This window comes from Erythrolamprus reginae, chromosome 2, assembly GCF_031021105.1.
Source record: "Erythrolamprus reginae isolate rEryReg1 chromosome 2, rEryReg1.hap1, whole genome shotgun sequence".
Taxonomy (NCBI): Eukaryota; Metazoa; Chordata; class Lepidosauria; order Squamata; family Dipsadidae; genus Erythrolamprus; species Erythrolamprus reginae.
Genome location: NC_091951.1, coordinates 7,620,867 through 7,643,699, shown reverse-complemented (window position 1 = coordinate 7,643,699; position 22,833 = coordinate 7,620,867). Strand labels below are relative to the sequence as shown.

At 42.0% G+C, this 22,833-nt stretch overlaps 1 protein-coding gene across 1 annotated transcript; it reads left to right on the top strand.

The window, feature by feature from the left end:
- The first annotated feature begins 1,226 nt into the window (after positions 1 to 1,226).
- LOC139159083 (vomeronasal type-2 receptor 26-like) lies at positions 1,227 to 22,173 on the top strand. The gene is made up of 7 exons (XM_070736447.1): positions 1,227 to 1,231; positions 4,182 to 4,473; positions 10,313 to 11,116; positions 14,581 to 14,787; positions 15,019 to 15,045; positions 18,523 to 18,649; positions 21,272 to 22,173. The coding sequence occupies exons 1-7, from the start codon at positions 1,227 to 1,229 to the stop codon at positions 22,171 to 22,173; spliced, it is 2,364 nt and encodes a 787-aa protein (XP_070592548.1).
- The last annotated feature ends 660 nt before the right edge of the window (positions 22,174 to 22,833 follow it).

Here is a 22,833-nt window from a genome sequence, read left to right as displayed (position 1 = left end):
GATTTCCAAAACCAGATGGAGCCTTACAGAGTTCAAGGTGATGCTCTGTTTTTCCCATCAACAAAATCACAGTGATTTGCTCATTCCCTCATGTCACTTCTCTAGGGATAGTTTCCAAAGTGAATTTTGCATATCAGCCTCCAGAAAAGCAACAACATGAAATGACCTCTTATATGACAAATGCTGATGAGCTCAAGATCTATAATCTAAGCAAATATCTGGAATAGTGCTAAGAAATTCCCTATGTCCACTTTTAATGTAATGCATTTCAAGGAATCTTTATTTCCTCCTTCAAATTGTATCTGAGAATAAGAGAAGCTACAAGGCAGGAGACTGGCTCAGGCAGATAAATGGCTTCCCTGTTTTTCTTTCTCATGATGCTTCCTCATACAGCTGATGGGAAGCTTGGTTTGAAATGCCCTCTGAACTTGAAGAGGAGTGAAGCTGACCCCCTAAATTATTACAAGCCAGGAGTCCTCCTTCTGGGTGGGGTCATTGGTGCAACCAGAACATCCTTCCTCCCATACGATTTCAGCAGGAGCCCCTCTGTAAAGGTATATGGGTAGGTACAATGAAACTACTTCTTTGCTGCTCATTGCTAATTTCCAGACTGCTAGGTATGTGACTGCAACTATTTCACTGCCATCTTTCATCTATTGCTGTCTTCTTGTGTTAGAGAAAGATGGGGGGTTCCCATATCCAATGTCCAATATCATGACTGCTCTTTAGATATTTTTTTCCCCATTTGGTCTCTCTTTGCAGTGCTCCAGTGCAAAGATATCAGCCCCCCCCAAACAACTTTCTGCATTCCCAGCATATTTTCTCAAATGTAAAATCACTTCTCTATTCCATAATTCAATTCAATTCAATTCAATTTATTGGATTTATATGCCGCCCCTCTCCGAAAAGTATGATTTGTATGCTGCCCTGAGTTGCTTTGAGAAAGGCGGCATAGAAATAAGTAAACAAACAAGCAAACAAATTCAATAAAAAATAAATTAATGAACATTTTCTTGTTAAACATCTGGGCATAGATATCTTAACTGCTATAGCACGTCTTTCCTCCCCATGCATAGAATAGAATAGAATAGGATAGAATAGAATAGAATAGAATTTTATTGGCCAAGTATGATTGGACACACAACGAATTTGTCTTTGGTGCACATGCTCTCAGTGTGCATAAAAGAAAAGATACAACAACATCAAGGTACAACACAATGATAGTCATGGGGTACAAATAAACGAACAAATCATACTAGAAAACAGTCAATATAAATCATAAGGACACAAGCAACAAGTTACAGTCATACAGTTGTAAGTGTGAGGAGATGGGTGATAGGAACAATGAGAAGAAGTCCTCGGAGAGGGGTGGCATACAAATCTAATAAATTATTATTACTAAATTATTAAGACTAATAGTAGTAGCAATGACAGTCTCAAAATGGGTGAACAGTGCAGTCAGGCAGTAGGGAAAGCAAGTAGGATTTATTTTATTTATTTATTTATTTATTTAGATTTGTATGCCGCCCCTCTCCGCAGACTCGGGGCTTGGCTGCATAGCTAGAGGTATAACAAGCAGGAAGAGGGAGATTTTGATCCCGCTGTATAGAGCGCTGGTGAGACCCCATTTGGAATACTGTGTTCAGTTCTGGAGACCTCAACTACAAAAAGATATTGACAAAATTGAACGGGTCCAAAGAAGGGCTACAAGATTGGTGGAAGGTCTTAAGCATAAAACGTATCAGGAAAGACTTAATGAACTCAATCTGTATAGTCTGGAGGACAGAAGGAAAAAGGGGGATATGATCGAAACATTTAAATATGTGAAAGGGTTAAATAAGGTCCAGGAGGGAAGTGTTTTTAATAGGAAAGTGAACACAAGAACAAGGGGACACAATCTGAAGTTAGTTGGGGGAAAGATCAAAAGCAACGTGAGAAAATATTATTTTACTGAAAGAGTAGTAGATCCTTGGAACAAACTTCCAGCAGACGTGGTAGATAAATCCACAGTAACTGAATTTAAACACACCTGGGATAAACATAGATCCATCCTAAGATAAAATACAGAAAATAGTATAAGGGCAGACTAGGTGGACCATGAGGTCTTTTTCTGCCATCAGACTTCTATGTTTCTATGTTCCTATGCAGCCTTAGTGAATAGTTTGACAGTGGCGATATGAAAATAAACCATTTTTTAAAGACTAGCAGCAAGGGATGGACATTTCAAGGAAACAGGAGATATGCTTGATGGGCTAGCTTTGGAAATATACGAGGTGGTGACTTCTCTCCCTATAAGCATCTCAGTAAAGTATGGATGGTCACTGGTAAAAGGTTGTTTTTTTCTACCTTGTATTAAACATGGTAAAGCTTAAATATTAAACTTCCCATTCAACCAATCTCCTATAACCAAATTCATGTAAAATCAAACATTTTATATGAATTGGGTTTTAGAATTTCTGGGCCAATTACAAGGATAATTGAAGGAGATTTCAAGGGCTGAACAAAAGGAGGGTCAACATAAGATGATGATGATGATGATGATGAAGATTATTATTATTATTATTATTATTATTATTATTATTATTATTATTATTATGTCAGTACGACACAGCAAACAAGATCACTATACTGGATTTCGTATTTCATCACCAGTCAGGCACTTCCCAAGCACCTAGGACTGCGTGATGTAGCAGTGAATTATTATTATTATTATTATTATTATTATTTATTAGATTTGTATGCCGCCCCTCTCCTGAGACTCAGAGCTGCTCACAACAACAAAACAGTACAAATCCAATGGTTAAAACAATTAAAAACCCTTAATATAAAAGAAAAACATCCATACAAAACCCTTAATATAAAAAACCCCAATCAGATCCGAGAGGGATCTTGTTGGCATAACCATATTTGGCTCATGTCCTTAGTATGGTCAGCTTCAGCACATTATTTTATCCCCTGGTTAAGGCTTAAAAAACCCATTTTTTCAGGGTGAGAAGCAATGAAAAAAGAGCCTGCAAAGATTTTGGACTGAAAAAACATTATTTGGAGCGATTTGCGTTAAAAAAGCCTGCAAAGTGGTAAGATCTGGGAAGATTGTTAGCACCTTGTTAGGGCTGAAAAAGAAAGCTTTGAAAAAGCTACATTTGTAGTGTAAGATGCAACCAAATTTTCAGGCTCTTTTAGGGGAGAAGAAGCTGTGTTTTATACTCTGAAAAATACAGTAATTTATATGACGTGTAAAATCATGGAATCAATTATAAAGCAATCTATCTCCCTCCACTTAGAAATAAACAATCTGCTTTCAAACAAAAGTATCTAACCTATAATCTGCCATTCCTACAGTGCAGAAACATTTGTATCACACATCCTGCAACAATAGAAATGATTTACATAGACAAGTGGATAGTCTCGTTCCTGTCAAACAGGCAAAAAATGGTCAAAATAGGGAGAGCCCTATCAAATCCAGTACCAGTTAATAGCAGTTCTCTGCCAATGTAGTGTCTGAGGATCCATACTCTTTCTGCTTTCTATCAACAAATACAAACCCAAGGCAAACCATTCCACACTCGATTGCAGAAAATATGACTTCAGCAACAAAATAATCAATGCCTGGAATTCTCTACTTGACTCCGTTGTTACATCCTCAAACCCTAACAGCTTCAACCTCAAACTGTCTACTGTGGACCTCACCCCATTCCTAAGAGGTCCATAAAGGAGAATTCCTAATAAAAATACTGTGATAAAATGGCATTCCAAGCATTGCTTTTAGATAACTTTGCTGATTTAAAGAATATTTTTATAGTGCAATTTGGAAGCCCCCCTCCAATTTTATAATGCATACCAATGCATCTAAATTTTTGTCCTTGTTTTCACAAGTTTACAAAACTTCAAATTTCCTCTCCATTGCACTATTCCAAAAGATTACTGGGTAAATGATGATGATAATGACATTAAACAGTAACATTGAGCATTTACTGCATGCAGAGTCTTCGGAGAGGGGCGGCATACAAATCTAATAAATTATTATTATTATTATTATTATTATTATTATTATTATTATTATTATTATTATTTAATACATTGACTGGTAATTCATTTTAGATTTAAACAGAATCCATTGTGAAGTTATATAAAAATGAATTACTTTCCTTAATGATGGTTTGAAATGTATATATTTTCAGGAAAGGATCCCCGTTGACTTGGAAAATTCTCTCCTTTCCTTTTGCAATCCAGAAGATCAACCAAGATCTCCATCTCCTACCTAACATATCCTTGGGCTACAACCTCCATGACAACCAATTCAACACAATCCTGTCTTTAGATGCTTTGCTGGATTTGCTTTCCACCGGAGTGGCAAATATTCCAAACTACAGGTGTGGAAACCATAAAGGGCCCTTGGTAGTTTTTGATGGGTCCAATGATGATATCTCCATCCAGACTTCAAACATGTTGGGCATTTATAAAATTCCACAGGTGTGTGCATGTAATTGGGGGACCCAACTCCTACTTTGATTTTTTAATAAAAATAAAGGGCAACCTTTTATCATTGTAACTGTTGGCCTCATGCAATTGGAGTGGGCTTAAATTTACACAGAGGTCAAATACCTAAAACATCCAGATCTCTAATGCCTGGGTAAATCTGAGTTTATTATAAAATAAATATCTTATTCTTAAGCTTTACAGGAACAGGATGCAACTATGAACATACTAATTAGGAAAACTGTCATACAAATATAATCTTCAACAATACGTTGAAGTGTCTTTCTCTACCCTATAAGGATGAGGATTTTAAACATACAAGGGGAAGTTGTTGTAAGTGAGGTGCATAGTGTCACCAAACCTTCAAGTGCAGTTAATAGAAATAAAAAGAGGACACATTTTCATGTGGGTGACTGGACTGTTAGAGGTGTTGATTTCGGACAGAGTAAGGATGTGGTGAAGCTGATGAGGTGTCTCCCAGGGGCCACTGCCAGCAGGGACAGGAGGTGGATTACAAACATTGTCAAGGCTGTGAGTAAAGGTAATAACGTTGATGTGGTGGTGCATCTTGGCACAAATGATTTGTCCCAGAGAAATGTTAATGTAGTAAAAAGAGATTTCCAATGTCTAAGCGTGGAGCTGGGCAAAATAACTGATTCAGTGACTTTCTGAGAGGTGTTACCGGTTTGTGGCCAAGACGACAAAACAACTTGTATCAGAGAGTTTAATGTGTGGTTAAGGCAGTGGTGTAAAGCTGAAGGTTTGGGCTATGTAAGTCATGATGTCAGTAGGTGGTCGAATAGGGAGTTGTTTGAGAGGGATGGTTTGCATCCATCATACAGAGGTACCCAGGTGCTCGGTGAGGAGTTCAGAACTTTTTTGGACAGGCATTTAAACTAGGTAAGGATCATTAGCCTTCCCAATTTCCCCCCCCCTGCCCCCCCACTTTGGGGACCCATGCCTCTTTTTACCCCTCCTTCTTTTGTCTTGAGGGTCCCCAGAAGTGGGATGGGGAGGGGGGAGGGGGAGCTCTTTCACACCCACAAACACCCACCCACACATACCAATTCTACTCAGGAGCCCTCCTCAAGCAGGAAACAGACACAGAGTCATAGAGATGGATTGTACCTCAGAGGCCATCTAGTCCAGCCCTCTTCACAAGCAGGAGAATTGGCCTCCCGGTCAAATTTCTGGGGTGCTAAATTGGCTGGTGGAACTCCCTGCCTCACAACAAGCTAATTTGGGAAGCCAATCAGATTGGTCCTCACAAAAGACGGGCGGGTGGTAGAGAGAAATAGGTAGGATTCTATTAGCAAACGACAGAAGTGAAGGCTGGTTGCTGTCTGGGGCCCCTTTATGACCTGCTTGTCATGATTATCTGTGGAATTTTTACGATGCCTCGAGGCTGATGTGAAAGGAACATTGGCTGGGGGAACACACTGCTACATGCTCCTCTTTAAAACTCCCTTTGCATTTCTCTCTCTCTCTCTTTTTCTTCAGGGTCCCTTCCAACACTCTTCCCCCCCCACACTTTGTGGACTGTCCACATGGACAGAGGAGGGGGTGAAAAGGGCATGGGATCGTCTAGATGCTCACAGCATGAACGGACATCTCTCTCTCTCTCTGCAAACAGGGAGGGATCATTAGCCCTCCAACTCTTTGCCACATGCACACACACTTTGTGGACTTTCCACATGGACAGAGGAGGGGGTGAAAAGGGCATGGGATCGTCTAGATCAGCGTTTCCCAACTGCTGTGCCGCGGCACAGTAGTGTGCCGCGAGACAAGGTCAGGTGTGCCGCAAAGTTCCGCTTCCAAACCGGAAGTTGAGTGTCCCGGCTTGCTTCTTCACACCTTCATTTTCGCGCCTTTCTTCTTCGTGCCTTCCTTCTTTGCAGCAGGTGAGCTTGGAACTTGGCGGGATGGCAATAGTAGCGGCTGAGGCTTTCACTTGTGGCATCGGGAGTGGTAATAGAGGCGGCGGCGGAAATAGCGGGGGGGGGCTCCTGCAAGTGGAAGCCTCAGCCCTGGAGCCCCCTCGCCCGTGAGAGTGCTAATAGCGGCGGCGACGGCGGCGGGAATAGGGGGGGGGGGGCTCCTGCAAGTGGAAGCCTCAGCCCTGGAGCCCCCTGGAGCCCATGGCTTTTCGTCGATGTCTCTGCCTGCCCGATCCGCGGGAGTGCTAATAGCGGCGGCGGCGGGAATAGCGGGGGGGGGGCCTACTGCCCGCCGCCGCTATTAGCACTCCCGCGGATCGGGCAGGCAGAGACATCGACGAGAAGCCATGGGTGCGAGGGGGCTCCAGGGCTGAGGCTTCCACTTGCAGGAGCCCCCCCGCCCGATCCTTCCTTCTCTGGAGCCCCCTCGCGCCCATGGCTTCTCGTCGATGTCTCTGCCTGCCCGATCTGTGGAAGTGCTAATAGCGGCGGCGGCGGCGGGAATAGCGGGGGGGAGGGGGGCTCCTGCAAGTGGAAGCCTCAGCCCTGGAGCCCCCTTGCGCCCATGGCTTCTCGTCGATGTCTCTGCCCGCCGCCGCTATTAGCACTCCCACGGATCGGGCAGGCAGAGACATCGACGAGAAGCCATGGGCACGAGGGGGCTCCAGGGCTGAGGCTTCCACTTGCAGGAGCCCCCCCCGCCCGATCCTTCCTTCTCTGGAGCCCCCTCGCGCCCATGGCTTCTCGTCTATGTCTCTGCCTGCCCGATCCAGAGTGCTAATAGCAACAGAGAGAGAGAGAGTGAGGAAGAACAAGAGAGAGAAAGCATGACAGAGAGAGAAAGAACAAGAGAGAGAAAGAAAATAAGAGAGAACAAGAGAGAGAGAGACTAAGAGAGAGAGAAAGAAAAGAGAGAGAGAGAGAAAATAAGAGAATGAGAGAGAGCAACAGAGAGGGAGAAAGAAAAGAGAGAGAGAGAAAATAAGAGAATGAGAGAGAGCAACAGAGAGAGAGAAAGAACAAGAAAAAGCACGAGAGAAGAAAAGCAAGAGAGAAAAAGAGAGATAGCAAGAGATACTGAAAGAAAGCAAGAAAGAGAGAGAGAGAGAAAAAAAGAAAGCAAGAGAGACAGATAGGAAGAGGAAAGGAGAGAGAGAGAGAAATGAGAACAAAAAGGGGAGGAGAAATGAGAAAATGATTGAGGCAGAGAATGAGAGGAGAAACAAAAGAGAGAGAGAGATGATTCTTGAAGCATATGGTAAAAAGCACCCAAATAATAAGAAAAAACCCCCAGCCCTCACCTGTTTTTGAAAAGAATAAAAGAGAATAAAACCCCAGCCCTCACCTGGTTTTGGAAATGGTTTGAGTACACAGACATATAAGGGGCGGGGGGAGAGACAGAAATGAGACAGTAGTATAAATTTGAGGAGGGATGATTGATGATTGACTGTATTTATAAGGGGATGTTACATGGGATTGTATGTTCTATGTATAAATACATGTAGAAATACTGTAAATCTGAAGGTCAGCAGTTAAAATCTCATCCCCAGCTCCAGGTTGACTCAGCCTTCCATCCTTCCGAGGTGGGTAAAATGAGGACCCAGATTGTGGGGGCAATATACTGGCTCTGTTAAAAAATGCTATTGCTAACATGTTGTAAGCCGCCCTGAGTCTAAGGAGAAGGGGGCATAAAAATTGAATAAATAAATAAATAAATAATATTTACTGTCTTTTTGTGTCATTTTGGTTGGTGGTGTGCCCCAGGATTTTGTAAATGTAAAAAGTGTGCCGCGGCTCAAAAAAGGTTGAAAATCACTGGTCTAGATGCTCACAGCATGAACGGACATCTCTCTCTCTCTCTGCAAACAGGGAGGGATCATTAGCCCTCCAACTCTTTGCCACATGCACACACACTTTGTGGACTTTCCACATGGACAGAGGAGGGGGTGAAAAGGGCATGGGATTGTCTAGATGCCCACAGCATGAACGGACCTCTCTCTCTCTGCAAACAGGGAGAGATCATTAGCCGAGAAGGGGGTCAGATTAGATGGCCACCAAGGTCCCTTCCCTCTCTATCATTCTGTAATGAGAAGGGGGGTCAGACTAGATGGCCACTGAGGCCCCTTTCCTCTCTATCACTCTGTAAGTCTCCTGAACGAGAAGGGGGTCAGACTAGATGGCCACCGAGGTCCCTTCCTTCTCTATCACTCTGTAAGTCTCCCGAATGAGAAAGGGGGTCAGACTAGATGGCCACCGAGTTCCCTTCCCTCTCTGTCACTCTGTAAGACTCCTGAATGAGAAGGGGGTCAAACTAGATTGCCAGTGAGGTCCCTTTCCCCTCTATCATTCTGTAAGTCTCCTGAATGAGAATGTGGGGTTAGATTAGATGGCCACTGAGTTCCCTTTCCTCTCTATCATTCTGCGAGTCTCCTGAATGAGAAGAGGTGTCAGACTAGATGGGCACCGAGGCCCCTTCCCTCTCTATCATTCTTCGAGTCTCCTGAATGAGAAGAGGGGTCAGACTAGATGGCCACCAAGGTCCCTTCCTTCTCTATCATTCTGTAAGTCTCCTGAATGAAAAGGGGGGTCAGACTAGATGGCCATCGAGGTCCCTTCTCTCTCTATCATTCTGTAAGACTCCTGAATGAGAAGGGGGTTAGACTAGATGACCACCGAGGTCCCTTCCATCTTTATCATTCAATGTGTGTGTTTATATATGAAAGAGCAAACTGTCCCATTCTTTCCTTCCAAAAGTAGCATTTTGTAACAACCGTTCTGATTGGATGGTTGCGAAGTGTCCCATGTGGCCAAATGGCTGTGGCTGAATTTGGATTTTTGTGGCCAAAGGGCTGGGGCCAAGAGCTAGGGGCTTTTGGGAGTAAAGGCAGTGGCCGATCAGCTGCTGCGGAGGAAAGAGCTTCATCCAACTGGTGGAGGCAAAAAGTGTAAATTGGACTTAATCCCTGGATAGTTCAGTGGATTTGCAGCTGGCTGAAGCATAGACATCAGAGACTTGTTGTTAATGGCGAGTATTCTGAGCAGAGATGGGTTACAAGCGGTGTGCCACAAGGGTCTGTTCTGGGTCCTATTCTTTTTAATACGTTTGTGAGTGACATAGGGGAAGGTTTGGTAGGGAAGATTTGCCTATTTGCCGATGACTCTAAAGTGTGTAATAGGGTTGATATTCCTGGAGGCGTCTGTAATATGGTAAATGATTTAGCTTTACTAGATAAATGGTCAAAGCAATGGAAACTGCAGTTTAATGTTTCCAACTATAAAATAATGCACTTGGGGAAAAGGAATCCTCAATTTGAGTATTGCATTGGCAGTTCTGTGTTAGGATTTAGGAGTAGTGATTTCTGACAGTCTCAAAATGGGTGAGCAGTGTGGACGGGCGGTAGGAAAAGCAAGTAGGATGCTTGGCTGCATAGCTAGAGGTATAACAATAATGAACTCAATCTGTATAGTCTGGAGGACAGAAGGAAAAGGGGGGATATGATTGAAACATTCAAATATGTCAAAGGGTTAAATAAGGTTTAGGAGGGAAGTGTTTTTAATAGGAAAGTGAACACAAGAACAAGGAGACACAATCTGACGTTAGTTGGGGGAAAGATCAAAAGCAACATGAGAAAATATTATTTTACTGAAAGAGTAGTAGATCCTTGGAACAAATTTCCAGCAGACGTGGTTGGTAAATCCACAGTAACTAAATTTAAACATGCCTGGGATAAACATAGATCCATCCTAAGATAAAATACAAAAAATAGTATAAGGGCAGACTAGATAGACCATGAGGTCTTTTTCTGCCACCATTCTTCTATGTTTCTACATTTCAACTGCTAATATCCTGAACTGGATTTTACACGACATATAACCATCTTTCGTTTCATTTTCAGATCAGTTATATTTCTGTTTCTGTGGCTCTGATTGAGAAATCCAGCTCTCCTTTTTTCTATCAAGTGGTCCCCAAAGAAGGTGTTCAGTACTCCACAATTATTAAACTGCTCAAGCATTTCAGGTGGACATTGATTGGTTTGGTGGCACCAAACACGGATGGTGGAGAGAGCTTTGTGAGAAATTTGTCTCCTCTGCTTGTCAGGAATGGCATTTGCATTGTTTTATACCATATCTTTCCGGTGACTAACCATCCTGGAATGATGGATATTTCTCAATTCTCTGAGTGGACACAAGTCAATGTCTTTGTTTACTCTGCTGAGTTTGATTTCTTCCTGATGGGAATAGGCATTACCCAAAACATAATTGCAAACTACCTAAAAGACAAAATTGGAAAGGTCTGGATCACTACAGCTTTGTGGGATTTTACATTGGACTTACAGTTTAGTTCGGAGATTATTCCTGCGGTCTATGGCTACATCTCTTTTGTGACCCAGACTGGCAGAAATGCCAAATCCGATGATTTTAAATCTATTTATTATTTTACTCTAAACTTTATAAACACAGTATTTCATTGTTCATATTCTAAGCATGACTTGTCCATGAAAGGCTGGATAAGATGCCCAGAGAAAGAGAATCCAGAAGCAGTATCTCAAGAGACGATTGAAGAAATCCTGTCTCTCGATAGCTACATCATTCATCGTTCTATCTGGACTGTGGCCAGGGCCTTAAATGCTGCGTATTCATCCAGATCCAAGAGGAAAATAACAGATCCATTGACTATTCAGCAGTTGCAACCATGGCAGGTATTCTCTTGATATTTGTCCACTTTTGCCATTCCGCCTACCCCCCCCCCTGACAAGACGGAGTGGCTGTGGGTTCTGCCTCCCAAGGACAATTTCATCTGTCCATCCACTGCTCACAGTCACTCATGCCCTCATCAGCTCGAGGCTCGACTACTGTAATGATCTCTACATGGGGCTACCTTTGGAAAGTGTTCAGAAACTTCAGATCATGCAGAATGCAGCTGCGAGAGCAATCATGGGCTTTCCTAAATATGCCCATGTTACACCAACACTCTGCAGTCTGCATTGGTTGCCGATCAGTTTCCGGTCACAATTCAAAGTGTTGGTTATGACCTCTAAAGCCCTTCATGGCATCGGACCAGAATACATCCGGGACCGCCTTCGGCCGCATAAATCCCAGCGACTGGTTAGGTCTCACAGAGTCGGTCTTCTTCGGGTCCCATCAACTAAACAATGTCATCTGGCAGGACCCAGGAGAAAAGCCTTCTCTGTGGTGGCCCTGACCCTCTGGAACCAGCTCCCCCTGGAGATCAGAATTGTCCCCACCCTCCTTGCCTTTTGTAAGCTCCTCAAAACCCACCTCTGTCGTCAGGCATGGGGGAACTGAACTACCCTTTTCCCCCTAGGCCCATACAATTTATGCATGGTATGTTTGTGTGTATGTTTGGTTTTAATAAGGGTTTTTAAATTATTTTAAACATTAGATTTGTTACATGCTGTTTATTACTGTTGTTAGCCGTCCTGAGTCTATGGAGAGGGGCGGCATACAAATAAATAAATAAACAAACAAACAAACAAACAAACAAACAAACAAACAAACAAATAAATAAATTACCCTGGGGGTGGAGTATTATTGACCCCATCAGAGAGGGTCTGCAACTTGGGCATCCTCCTTGATCTACAGCTAACATTAGAGCACCATCTTTCAGCTGTAGCGAGGAGGGCGTTTGCCCAGGTTCGCCTGGTGCAGCAGTTGCAGCCCTATTTGGACAGGGAGTCTCTGCTCCCAGTCACTCATGCCCTCATCACCTCGAGGTTTGACTGCTGCAATGCTCTCTACGTGGGGCTACCTTGGAAAAGTGTTTGGAAACTTCAGATCATGCAGAATGCAGCTGCGAGAGCAACCATGGGTCTTCCTAGATATGCCCATGTCTCATCAACCCTTCGCAGCCTGCACTGGCTGCCAATCAGTTTCCAGTCACAATTCAAAGTGTTGGTTATTACCTATAAAGCCCTACATGGCATTGGATCAGAATACCTCTAGGCCTGTCTTCGGCCGCAGAAATCCCAGCGGCTGATTAGGTCTCACAGATTGGGCCTTCTCTGGGTCCCCTTGACTAAGCAGTGTCATCTGGCGGGGCCCATGGGAAGAACCTTCTCTGTGGTGGCCCCAGCCCTCTGGAACCAACTCCCCCCCGAGATCAGAACTGCCCCCACCCTCCTCGCCTTTTGTAAGTTGTTAAAAACTCATCTTTGCCGCCAGGCATGGGGAAATTGACATCTCCCCTAACTATTTTGGTTTATGCATGGCCTGATTGGGTTGTGTGATTATTTTATTATAAGGGTTTTTAAATTGTGCTTTTAAATATTGGATTTGTACATTGTTTATTATTGTTGTGAACCGCCCCGAGTTTTCCGAAAGGGGTGGCAGAGAAATCTAAATAATTATTATTATTATTATTATTATTATTATTATTATTATTATTATTATTATTATTATTATTTAGTGATTTAGTTTTAGAGCTGTACCCCTTTATCCATAGTAATTTATTATTTATTTATTAGATTTGTTTGCGTTATAATATAAAGGGTTTTTTTTCCTAATAAGCATTCTTTCCAGTTCTATGGACTTCATTAGAATTTGCTATTTTGAACTCCAAGATTAGTACCTGCTAGTATCAGGGATGGGTTCCAATTTTTTTTTTACTACCACTCTGTGGGCATGGCTTTATTTTGTGAACATGGCTTAATTTTGTGGGAGTCCATGCACATTAACAAAAATGTTTTAAAAAGCCAAAAAAAACCCCGCATGCACAGTGACGGGGCTCAGCTTCTGCACCAACTGATCTGGTTTGGTGATGTCATCATGACATCACCAGTGAGTCGCTATCAGCTCCGGTTAACTGATCCAAACTAGGAGGAACCCACCTATGGTTAGTACCTAAAATTAAGAACTCTAAAATACAGTCATTTCCCCCAATATTTCTGTGACCCTTATTTATTTATTTATTTATTTATTTATTTATTTATTTTTATTTTTTATTTATTTTTTATTTTTTTTATTTAATTTAATTTAATTTTATTTTATTTTATTTTATTTTTTTGTCCAATACATAATACACATAGAAGAGAAAGATATGTAATAATATAAGTAAAGAAAAGAATAGAAGATAAGATATAAAAGTATAGGTGAACATATTTGAAAGGAAGAAAAGATAAATGAGATAAGGAGAGACAATTGGACAGGGGACGGAAGGCACACTGGTGCACTTATCCACACCCCTTACTGACCTCTAAGGAACCTGGAGAGGTCAATCGTGGATAGTCTAAGGGAAAATGTTTGGGGTTAGGGGTTGACACTACAGAGTCGGGTAATGAGTTCCAAGTTTCGACAATTCGGTTGCTGAAGTCATATTTTTTACAGTCAAGTTTGGAGCGGTTAATATTAAGTTTGAATCTGTTGCGTGCTCTTGTGTTGTTGCGATTGAAGCTGAAATAGTCATTGACAGGTAGAACGTTGCAGCATATGATCTTGTGGGCAATACTTAGATCTTGTTTAAGGCGTCTTAGTTCTAAGCTTTCTAGGCCCAGGATTGAAAGTCCAGTCTCGTAGGGTATTCTGTTTCGAGTGGAGGAGTGAAGGGCTCTTCTGGTGAAGTATCTTTGGACATTTTCAAGGGTGTTAATGTCCGAGATGTGGTATGGGTTCCAGACAGATGAACTGTATTCAAGGACTCTCCTGGAAGAGCCATGCTTGACCAACCCCCCAACCCCAAATAGATGTTCAGGCAATGCCATGATGAAAACCAGATGGTCTTACAAATACTGGCCACTGTTTATCTGGGCTGTGTTCAATTGAATTTTCAGGCAACAATTTTAAATAATCTAGAAAAGGCAGACTCAATTTTAAATAAGGTTTAAATAAGGTTAAGTCTTCTCTAGCTTATTAAGGCCCCAATGTATGAATGGTAGGTTTCTTTTAATACGGGGTTTTATACTTTTAGATTATATTCGACTTCTTTTTATTGTTCTGTATCTATTTGTATTTATATTTATATTATTATTGTAAACTGCCCTGAGTCCTTCGGGATTGGGTGGCATAGAAGTCAAATAAATAAATTGCACCCATGATATATAGAGAAACTATCAGCTCTATGGGTAAGCATAGATGTGGGTTTCTGGAAGTGCAGAGTGACGTAGAATCCCTTTCATTCTTTTTCTTTCCCTCTTCTCTATTATTTTAGCTTCATCATTTCCTGCAAAATGTTTTCCAGCTTTACAATAACTCTTTGGATGGATTATATCTGGATGAAAATGGAGAGCTGGCTGCTGATCTCGATATCATGAGTTCATTCCAGTTTCCCAATATGTCTGTTGTCCGGTCAAAATTTGGAAGCTTAACAAAGCAGCAATCAGGAGAAGCCCTGCTTACTATTGACCAGGATACAAGAGTGTCCCCCAGATGGCACAACCAGGTAAAAACATATTTCTTCCCCAGTTGTCTGAAGTCATGGCAACCTTCATATTTTTCTTTTTAGTTGAGACATTTCACCGCTCTTCCAAACAACTTCATCAGTTATAGAAAATTAATTAGGCAGAGAGACATTGGAATGTACCAGCTCCTTCCGCACCATTCTCAGGGATTTCCTCTTCAAGGTGCATTGAGAAGTGTCAATGTCCAGGTAAAGTTGAACATAATTCAAGATAGCGTTGGCAATGGCAGCCTTGGTGAAATGTTCTCTGATGGAGACTCTACTCAAAAAGAGGATAAATCAGCACCTAAAAAACAATAACTTATTGGACCCAAATCAGCATGGCTTTACTGAAGGCAAATCATGTCAGACTAATCTCATTGATTTCTTTGACTATGTCACAAAGGTGTTGGATCAAGGTGGTGCTGTGGATTTTGCCTATCTGGACTTCAGCAAAGTGAAGATTGGACTTAATCCCTGGATAGTTCAGTAGATTTCAAGCCGGCTGAAGCATAGACATCAGAGAGTTATTGTTAATGGCGAGTATTCTGAGCAGAGACAGGTTACAAGCGGTGTGCCACAAGGGTCTGTTCTGGGTCCTATTATTTTTGTTTGTGAGTGACATAGGGGAAGGTTTGTAGGGAAGGTTTGCCTATTTGCCAATGACTCTAAAGTGTGCAATAGGGTTGATATTCCTGGAGGGGTCTGTAATATGATAAATGATTTAGCTTTACTAGATAAATGGTCAAAGCAATGGAAACTGCAGTTTAATTTTCCAAATGTAAAATAATGCACTTGGGGAAAAAGGAATCCTCAATCTGAGTATTGTATTGGCAGTTCTGTATTAGCAAAAACTTCAGAAGAGAAGGATTTAGGGGTAGTGATTTCTGACAGTCTCAAAATGGGTGAGCAGTGTGGTCGGGTGGTAGGAAAAGCAAATAGGATACTTGGCTGCATAGCTAGAGGTATAACAAGCAGGAAGAGGGAGATTGTGATCCCCTTATATAGAGCGCTGGTGAGACCACATTTGGAATACTGTGTTCAGTTCTGGAGACCTCACCTACAAAAAGAGATTGACAAAATTGAACGGGTCCAAAGACAGGCTACAAGAATGGTAGAAGGTCTTAAGCATAAAACGTATCAGGAAAGACTTCATGAACTCAATCTGTATAGTCTGGAGGACAGAAGGAAAAGGGGGGACATGATCGAAACATTTAAATATGTTAAAGGGTTAAATAAGGATCAGGAGGGAAGTGTTTTTAATAGGAAAGTGAACACAAGAAGAAGGGGACACAATCTGAAGTTAGTTGGGGGAAAGATCAAAAGCAACGTGGGAAAATATTATTTTACTGAAAGGGTAGTAGATCCTTGGAACAAACTTCCAGCAGACATGGTAGATAAATCCACAGTAACTGAATTTAAACATGCTGGGGATAAACATATATCCATCCTAAGATAAAATACAGAAATAGTATAAGGGCAGACTAGATGGACCATGAGTTCCTTTTCTGCCGTCAGACTTCTATGTTTCTATGTTTCTATAGAGGAATTATTGAATCTGTCATCGATGTCCGTTCAGGTCAAAAATGGGATGCATGGAGACTGAAAATGGGGCGCATGGAGGTGGTGGTAATCCCCACAGCCTGGAACAGCTGATCAGCAGTCTTCTGGGAGGTCGATCCAGCCACCAATCAGCTGCTTGCGCTGAATCAGGCTGTGCTGAAGCTGACCAGGCTTTTTGCTACATTGAGGAAAATTGAAGCTGCTGGGTGGGAGCTGCTGGGTGGTTAGGGCTTTGGCAACATTTGCTCTATCAGACAGACAGATATTTTGACCCATTTTTTTGGGGGGGGGGCAAGTGAATCTTCTAGTACAAAAATTTGGTAATTAGAATTGCAAAAAAAAGAATTGCTACCAATGTGCCTTCCATTGAGGACCGTATACAGCATGTTTTATTTATTTATTTATTTATTCATTCATTCATTCATTGATTTATTTATTTATTTTGTCCAATACACAATGAGGGTGTATCTACATATACACACACACACACATGTGCCTTCCATTGAGGACCTGTATACAGCATGTTTTATTAATTAATTAATTAATTAATTAATTAATTTATTTATTTATACTTCCGCTTCAAGCACAACCACAACAACACAAGAGCACAAAACAGATTTAAACTTAATATTAACCGCTCCAAACTTGAATGTAAAAAATATGACTTCAGTAACCGAGTTGTCGAAGCGTGGAACTCATTACCGGACTCCATAGTGTCATCCCCAAACCCCCAACACTTTACCCTTAGATTATCTTCGGTTGACTATCCAGATTCCTAAGAGATCAATAAGGGGCGAATACAAGTGCACTAGAGTGCCTTCCGTCCCCTGTCCTATTGCTCTCCTATATCTCCTATACCTTTCCTCTATTCCTATATCTCTTCTTCTATTCTTTCATTGATATATTTTATTATTTAGATTTGTATGCCGCCCCTCTCCGGAGACTCGTGGCGGCTCACAACAGAATGCAACAATTCATGACAAATCTAAATTATAGTTTAAAATATTTTTAAAAAACCATATCTATTCCTATATCTTCTTTTCTATTATTTCTTAGATATATTTTACTATGAGTATCTCCTCTATAACCTTCATCATGTATTTTACTATGTGTATATTGATACATACCCACTAAAACCCTCATTGTGTATTGGACAAAATAAATAAAAAAACAAAACAAAACAAAACAAAACAAAAGATTTAAGTGCCAAAGCTCACTGCAATAACATAGCCAAGAAGGCTTCAAAAGTTGTAAACCTGATCCTATGTAGCTTCTGTTCTGGCAATCTCACACTACTTACCAGAACTTACAAAACTCTTTCCAGACCCATCCTCGAATACAGCTCATCTGTTTGGAACCCATATCGCATCTCACACATTAACACCCTTGAAAATGTCCAAAGATACTTCACCAGAAGAGCCCTTCACTCCTCCACTTGAAATAGAATACCCTATGAGACTAGACTTTCAATCCCGGGCCTAGAAAGTTTAGAACTAAGACGCCTTAAACAAGATCTAAGTATTGCCCACAAGATCATATGCTGCAACGTCCTGCCTGTCGGCGACTACTTTAGCTTCAACCACAACAACACAAGAGCACACAACAGATTTAAACTTAATATTAACCGCTCCAAACTTGACTGTTAAAAATATGACTTCAGTAACCGAGTTGTCGAAGCGTGGAACTCATTACCGGACTCCATAGTGTCATCCCCAAACCCCCAACACTTTACCCTTAGATTATCTACGGTTGACCTCTCCAGATTCCTAAGAGGTCAGTAAGGGGCGAGTACAAGTACACTGGAGTGCCTTCCGTCCCCTGTCCTATTGCTCTCCTATATCTTCTATTCCTTTCTTCTATTCCTACATCTCTTCTTCTATTCTTTCATTGATAGGTTCTATTCCTATATCTTCTTTTCTATTCTTTCTTAGATATATTTTACTATGAGTATCTCCTCAATAACCTTCATCATGTATTTTACTATGTGTATACCCACTAAAACCCTCATTGTGTATTGGACAAAATAAATAAATAAATAATAAATAAATAACTGCCTTAGGCAGAGCCACAAAGTGTCTATCACCAGGAGCAATAAGGACAAAATCCTATTTCCTATATATTGCCTTTGATGTTCCTTCTATTTTTGTTTAGTCCCTCCCTGAGTCCAAGTGCGGGGAAAGCTGCCGTCCAGGGTTTGTCAAGGTGCCTCGGGAAGGGAAGCCCCCTTGCTGCTATGATTGTGCTCCATGTGCAGAAGGAACCATTTCCACCCAGGAAGGTTGGTGGCTCTAACGTTCCCTCAGTAAGAGCAATCAGAGAGTCTAATTTCTCAATTGGGGTCTTTCTTTTTTTGGTTGCCTTGCCTTGAGAAAGATTTTCATGAGGGGAGTTGTAAGAAAGGGAGAAAAACTATGCAATTGAGCTGTTGTGGTTAGCTCTGGCCCAGCTCCTGCCCCAAGGAATGTGCAGGTGGATGTGGGAGAGACACCCACATGCCGCAGGCCTGTTTTGCTCCCGATGGAATCTGCCGATGAAGCCTCCTCTGACCAAGGCAGCATGAGTGACAGGGAAGAGCGCAGTTTGGCAGACAGCCCAGGAGGAGATCAATCATCTGTATCATCTTTGGATTCTGAACAAGAATTAATGACACATCCACGCATGCGGAGAGTGATGCATAGGAGACAACAATTAAAGGATTATTACAAGAAAAAATGAGGCCACCTGTGTTTGGATGGGGCTCCAGTAATTAGGGCTGCTGCTATAAATTGCAGCGGGTTTGGCCATTGTGAAAGAGTATCTGATCGCAGTTCGTCAGGAATCCTGGGTTGCTGGTTGCTGGACTTTGCTTGTTGAATTTCACGCCTTTGAAAACAAAGCAGAGCAACGTGTGTGTGTGTGTGTGTGTGTGTGTGTGTCACTTCGTTGGAAGAAAAAGAGGTGTGAAGTTTCTTCACAGCTGCTAGCTAAGTACTTAATGACTGCTTAAGGTTAATTGTACAGACTACCTGGTTGTTTTGGGAAGAGTGCTCTTTGCAATACAAAAAGAATGCTTAGTTTATTTTGAATTTTGGGATAAAGAACATTGTTTTGAATTTTCAAACATGTGTGTGTCTGAAATTTGTACCCTTGAATTTTTGGGAGGCCTCTACCAGAGAGCCCGGCAGAACATGAGCTAGGCCCCCTTTTTCCTTTGATCATCTCTGCAGAATTTTTCTGGTGAGTAAAGAGGACCGTTATAGGAAAAAGGATTTATCTTTCAAAATTCCCCATGCTGACTTTATTTTAGCAAGTTGCTGACAAGTTGAAAAGGATATGTTAAGAGAAAGATCCTGTAGAGTTACAAGGAAAAGAATATTTTAAAATATGTAAGACTCTCGGGTAAAAGCAAATATGAATGAAATTGATTGCTAGGAAAATATAAACTACAACAGCAATAAAGAATAGATTTTATTATTTATTTATTTATTTATTAAATTGGTATGCCACCCCTCTCTGTAGACTCGGGGCGGTTCACAGCAGTAATAGAAAAGCAATGTACAATACAAATCTAATAATTAAAACTAAAAACCCATAATTTAAAAACATGCACACAACATACCATACATGAAAAATATAGGCTTGGGGAAGTTATCTCAGTTCCCCGATGCCTGACGGCAGAGGTGGGTTTTAAGGAGTTTGCGAAAGGCAAGGTGGGTGGGGGCAGTTCTAATCTCAGGGGGGAGCTGGTTCCAGAGGGTTGTGGCCGCCACAGAGAAGGCTCTTTCCCTGGGACTCGCCAAACGACATTGTTTAGACCTGGAGAAGACCAACTCTGTGGGACCTAATTGGTCACTGGGATTCGTGCGGCAGAAGGCGGTCCCAGAGATTTTCTGGTCTGATGCCATGAAAGGCTTTATAGGTCATAATCAACACTGTGAATTGTGAGTGGAAATTGATTGGCAACCAATGCAGACTGTGAAGTGTTGGTGTAACATGGGCATACCTTGGAAAGCCCATGATTGCTCTCGCAGCTGCATTCTGCACGATCTGAAGTTTCCGAACACTTTTCAAAGGTAGCCCCATGTAGAGAGCATTACAGTAGTCGAATCTTGAGGTGATGAGGGCATGAGTGACTGTGAGCAGTGAGTCCCGATCCAGATAGGGCCACAACTGGTGCAAACGTTCCCCTCGCCACAGCTGAAAGATGGTTCTCTAATGTGAGCTGTGGATCGAGGAGGTTGCCCAAGTTGCGTACCTTCTCTGAGGGGGTCAATAATTCCCTCCCCAGGGTTATGGATGGACAGATGGAATTGTCCTTGGGAGGCAGAACCCACAGCCACTCTGTCTTATCCGAGTTGAGTTTGAGTCTGTTGACACCCATCCAGACCCCAACAGCCTCCAGGCACTGGCTTCATTGACTGGACATGGGGTGGAGATGTACAACTGGGTATCATCTGCGTACTGATGATACCTCACCCCATGCCTCTGGATGATCTCACCCAGCGGTTTCATGTAGATACTGAATAGCAGGGGGAGAGGACCGACCCCTGAGGCACCCCACAAGGGAGTAACCTTGAGGTTGACCTCTGACCCCCCACTAACACTGACTGCGACTGACTGGAGAGGTAGGAGGAGAACCATTGAAGAACAGTGCCTCCCACTCCCAATCCCTCCAGCTGGTGCAGAAGGATACCATGGTCGATGGTATCGAAAGCCGCTGAGAGGTCAAGAAGCACCAGGACAGAGGATAAACCCCTGTCCCAGGCCCACCAGAGATCCTGGGCCCGCCAGAGATGGACTTGTCCAATCTCAGATGATGCATTCATGGAAAAGATGATAAAAGTGGACAATGTAGACAGAAGGAGAAAAGGTAGATAATGGTGGTAGATAATGATGTTTCTTTTATCTCACTTATTTGCAGATGCAAAAAGATGCACCAAATGTCCAGAGGATCAGCATCCAAATGAAAAACGAGATCAGTGCATCCCCAAGATCATAATTTTCCTATCCTATAGAGAACCTCTCGGGAATATACTGATTTCCATTGCTCTGATCTTGTCTTTAGCCACAGTGCTTGTGTTAGCAATCTTTATTAAACACTTAGAAACTCCAATTGTCAAAGCCAACAATCGTGACCTCTCTTACATCCTTCTTATCTCTCTATTGTTCTCCTTCCTGACCTCCTTCCTCTACATTGGTCAGCCAAGGAAAGTCACTTGTCTTCTCCGACAAACCTTTTTCAGCATTGTCTTCTCAACTGCTGTCTCCTTAGTCTTAGCCAAGACCATCACAGTAGTGTTGGCCTTTTTGGCCACAAAACCAGGCAACACCATGAGGAGATGGTTGGGGAAGTCTCTGGCCAACTCCCTGGTTCTTTCTTGTTCTGGAATTCAAATTCTCATTTGTTCCATCTGGTTAGGAGTCTCCCCTCCCTTTCCTGAGTCAAACCTCCACTCCCAATCTGGAGAGATTGTCTTGCAATGCAACGAAGGATCTGTAGCCATGTTTTATGGAGCCCTGGGCTACATGGGCTTCTTGGCTATCATTAGTTTCACAGTGGCTTTCCTGGCCAGGAATTTGCCTGGAGCCTTCAATGAAGCCAAGCTGATCACTTTCAGCATGCTTGTCTTCTGCAGTGTCTGGGTCTCCTTTGTGCCCACCTATCTGAGCACCAAGGGGAAATACATGGTGGCTGTTCAGATTTTCTCCATCTTGGCCTCCAGTGCTGGGTTGCTGGGTTGCATCTTCATCCCCAAGTGCTATATTATTATCCTGAGGCCAGATCTCAACACAAAAGAGCAGCTTATATTAAAAGTAAAGTAAGAACATAGGGGTTACTTTTGTTTTTTTGTATTTTTAGATAATAATTTGTGATTCTTCATGATTTTGTTTTTGCTTTCCATTTTGAAAAACTCAACCTGCCACCTTTAGATTTTTGGGATGGTGATCGAAACAAAATAGAGACTGAAAAATTTCCTTCCAAATTATTTTTTTAAACAAATTTAAAGCCCCACTTGTATCATATATATTGTAAAGTTGTTTTGTTTTGGTTTCTCATTCCCAAGAATCAGGCTTACTTTTGTTTAATGTTTTCCTTGTAGTTTATTTACAGTTTAATACAGTGGTACCTCGACATACGAGTTTAATTCGTTCCAGCTCGTAAGTCGATCAACTTGCATCTCCAACGAATGCCTTTAGACTTTGTTTTTCTCACCGAGATAACCAGAAGCAAGGATTCTTCCGCCACCTAGTGGAAGCTCGGCTCATATCCTGAATTTGAGCTTGGGTGTCGAACAGAAATTTCGATCACGTCGTGGCTTGTAACTTGGAATACTCGCATGTGCAGCAGCTCGTATCTAGAGGTACTACTGTAATATCCACCCTACAACTTCAGGATACAGTCGTACAAAAACAGAAGCATGCATAATTATATCTGAACAACTTTTTTCTGATAATTAAAATTAAATGAAACTAATGAAAGAA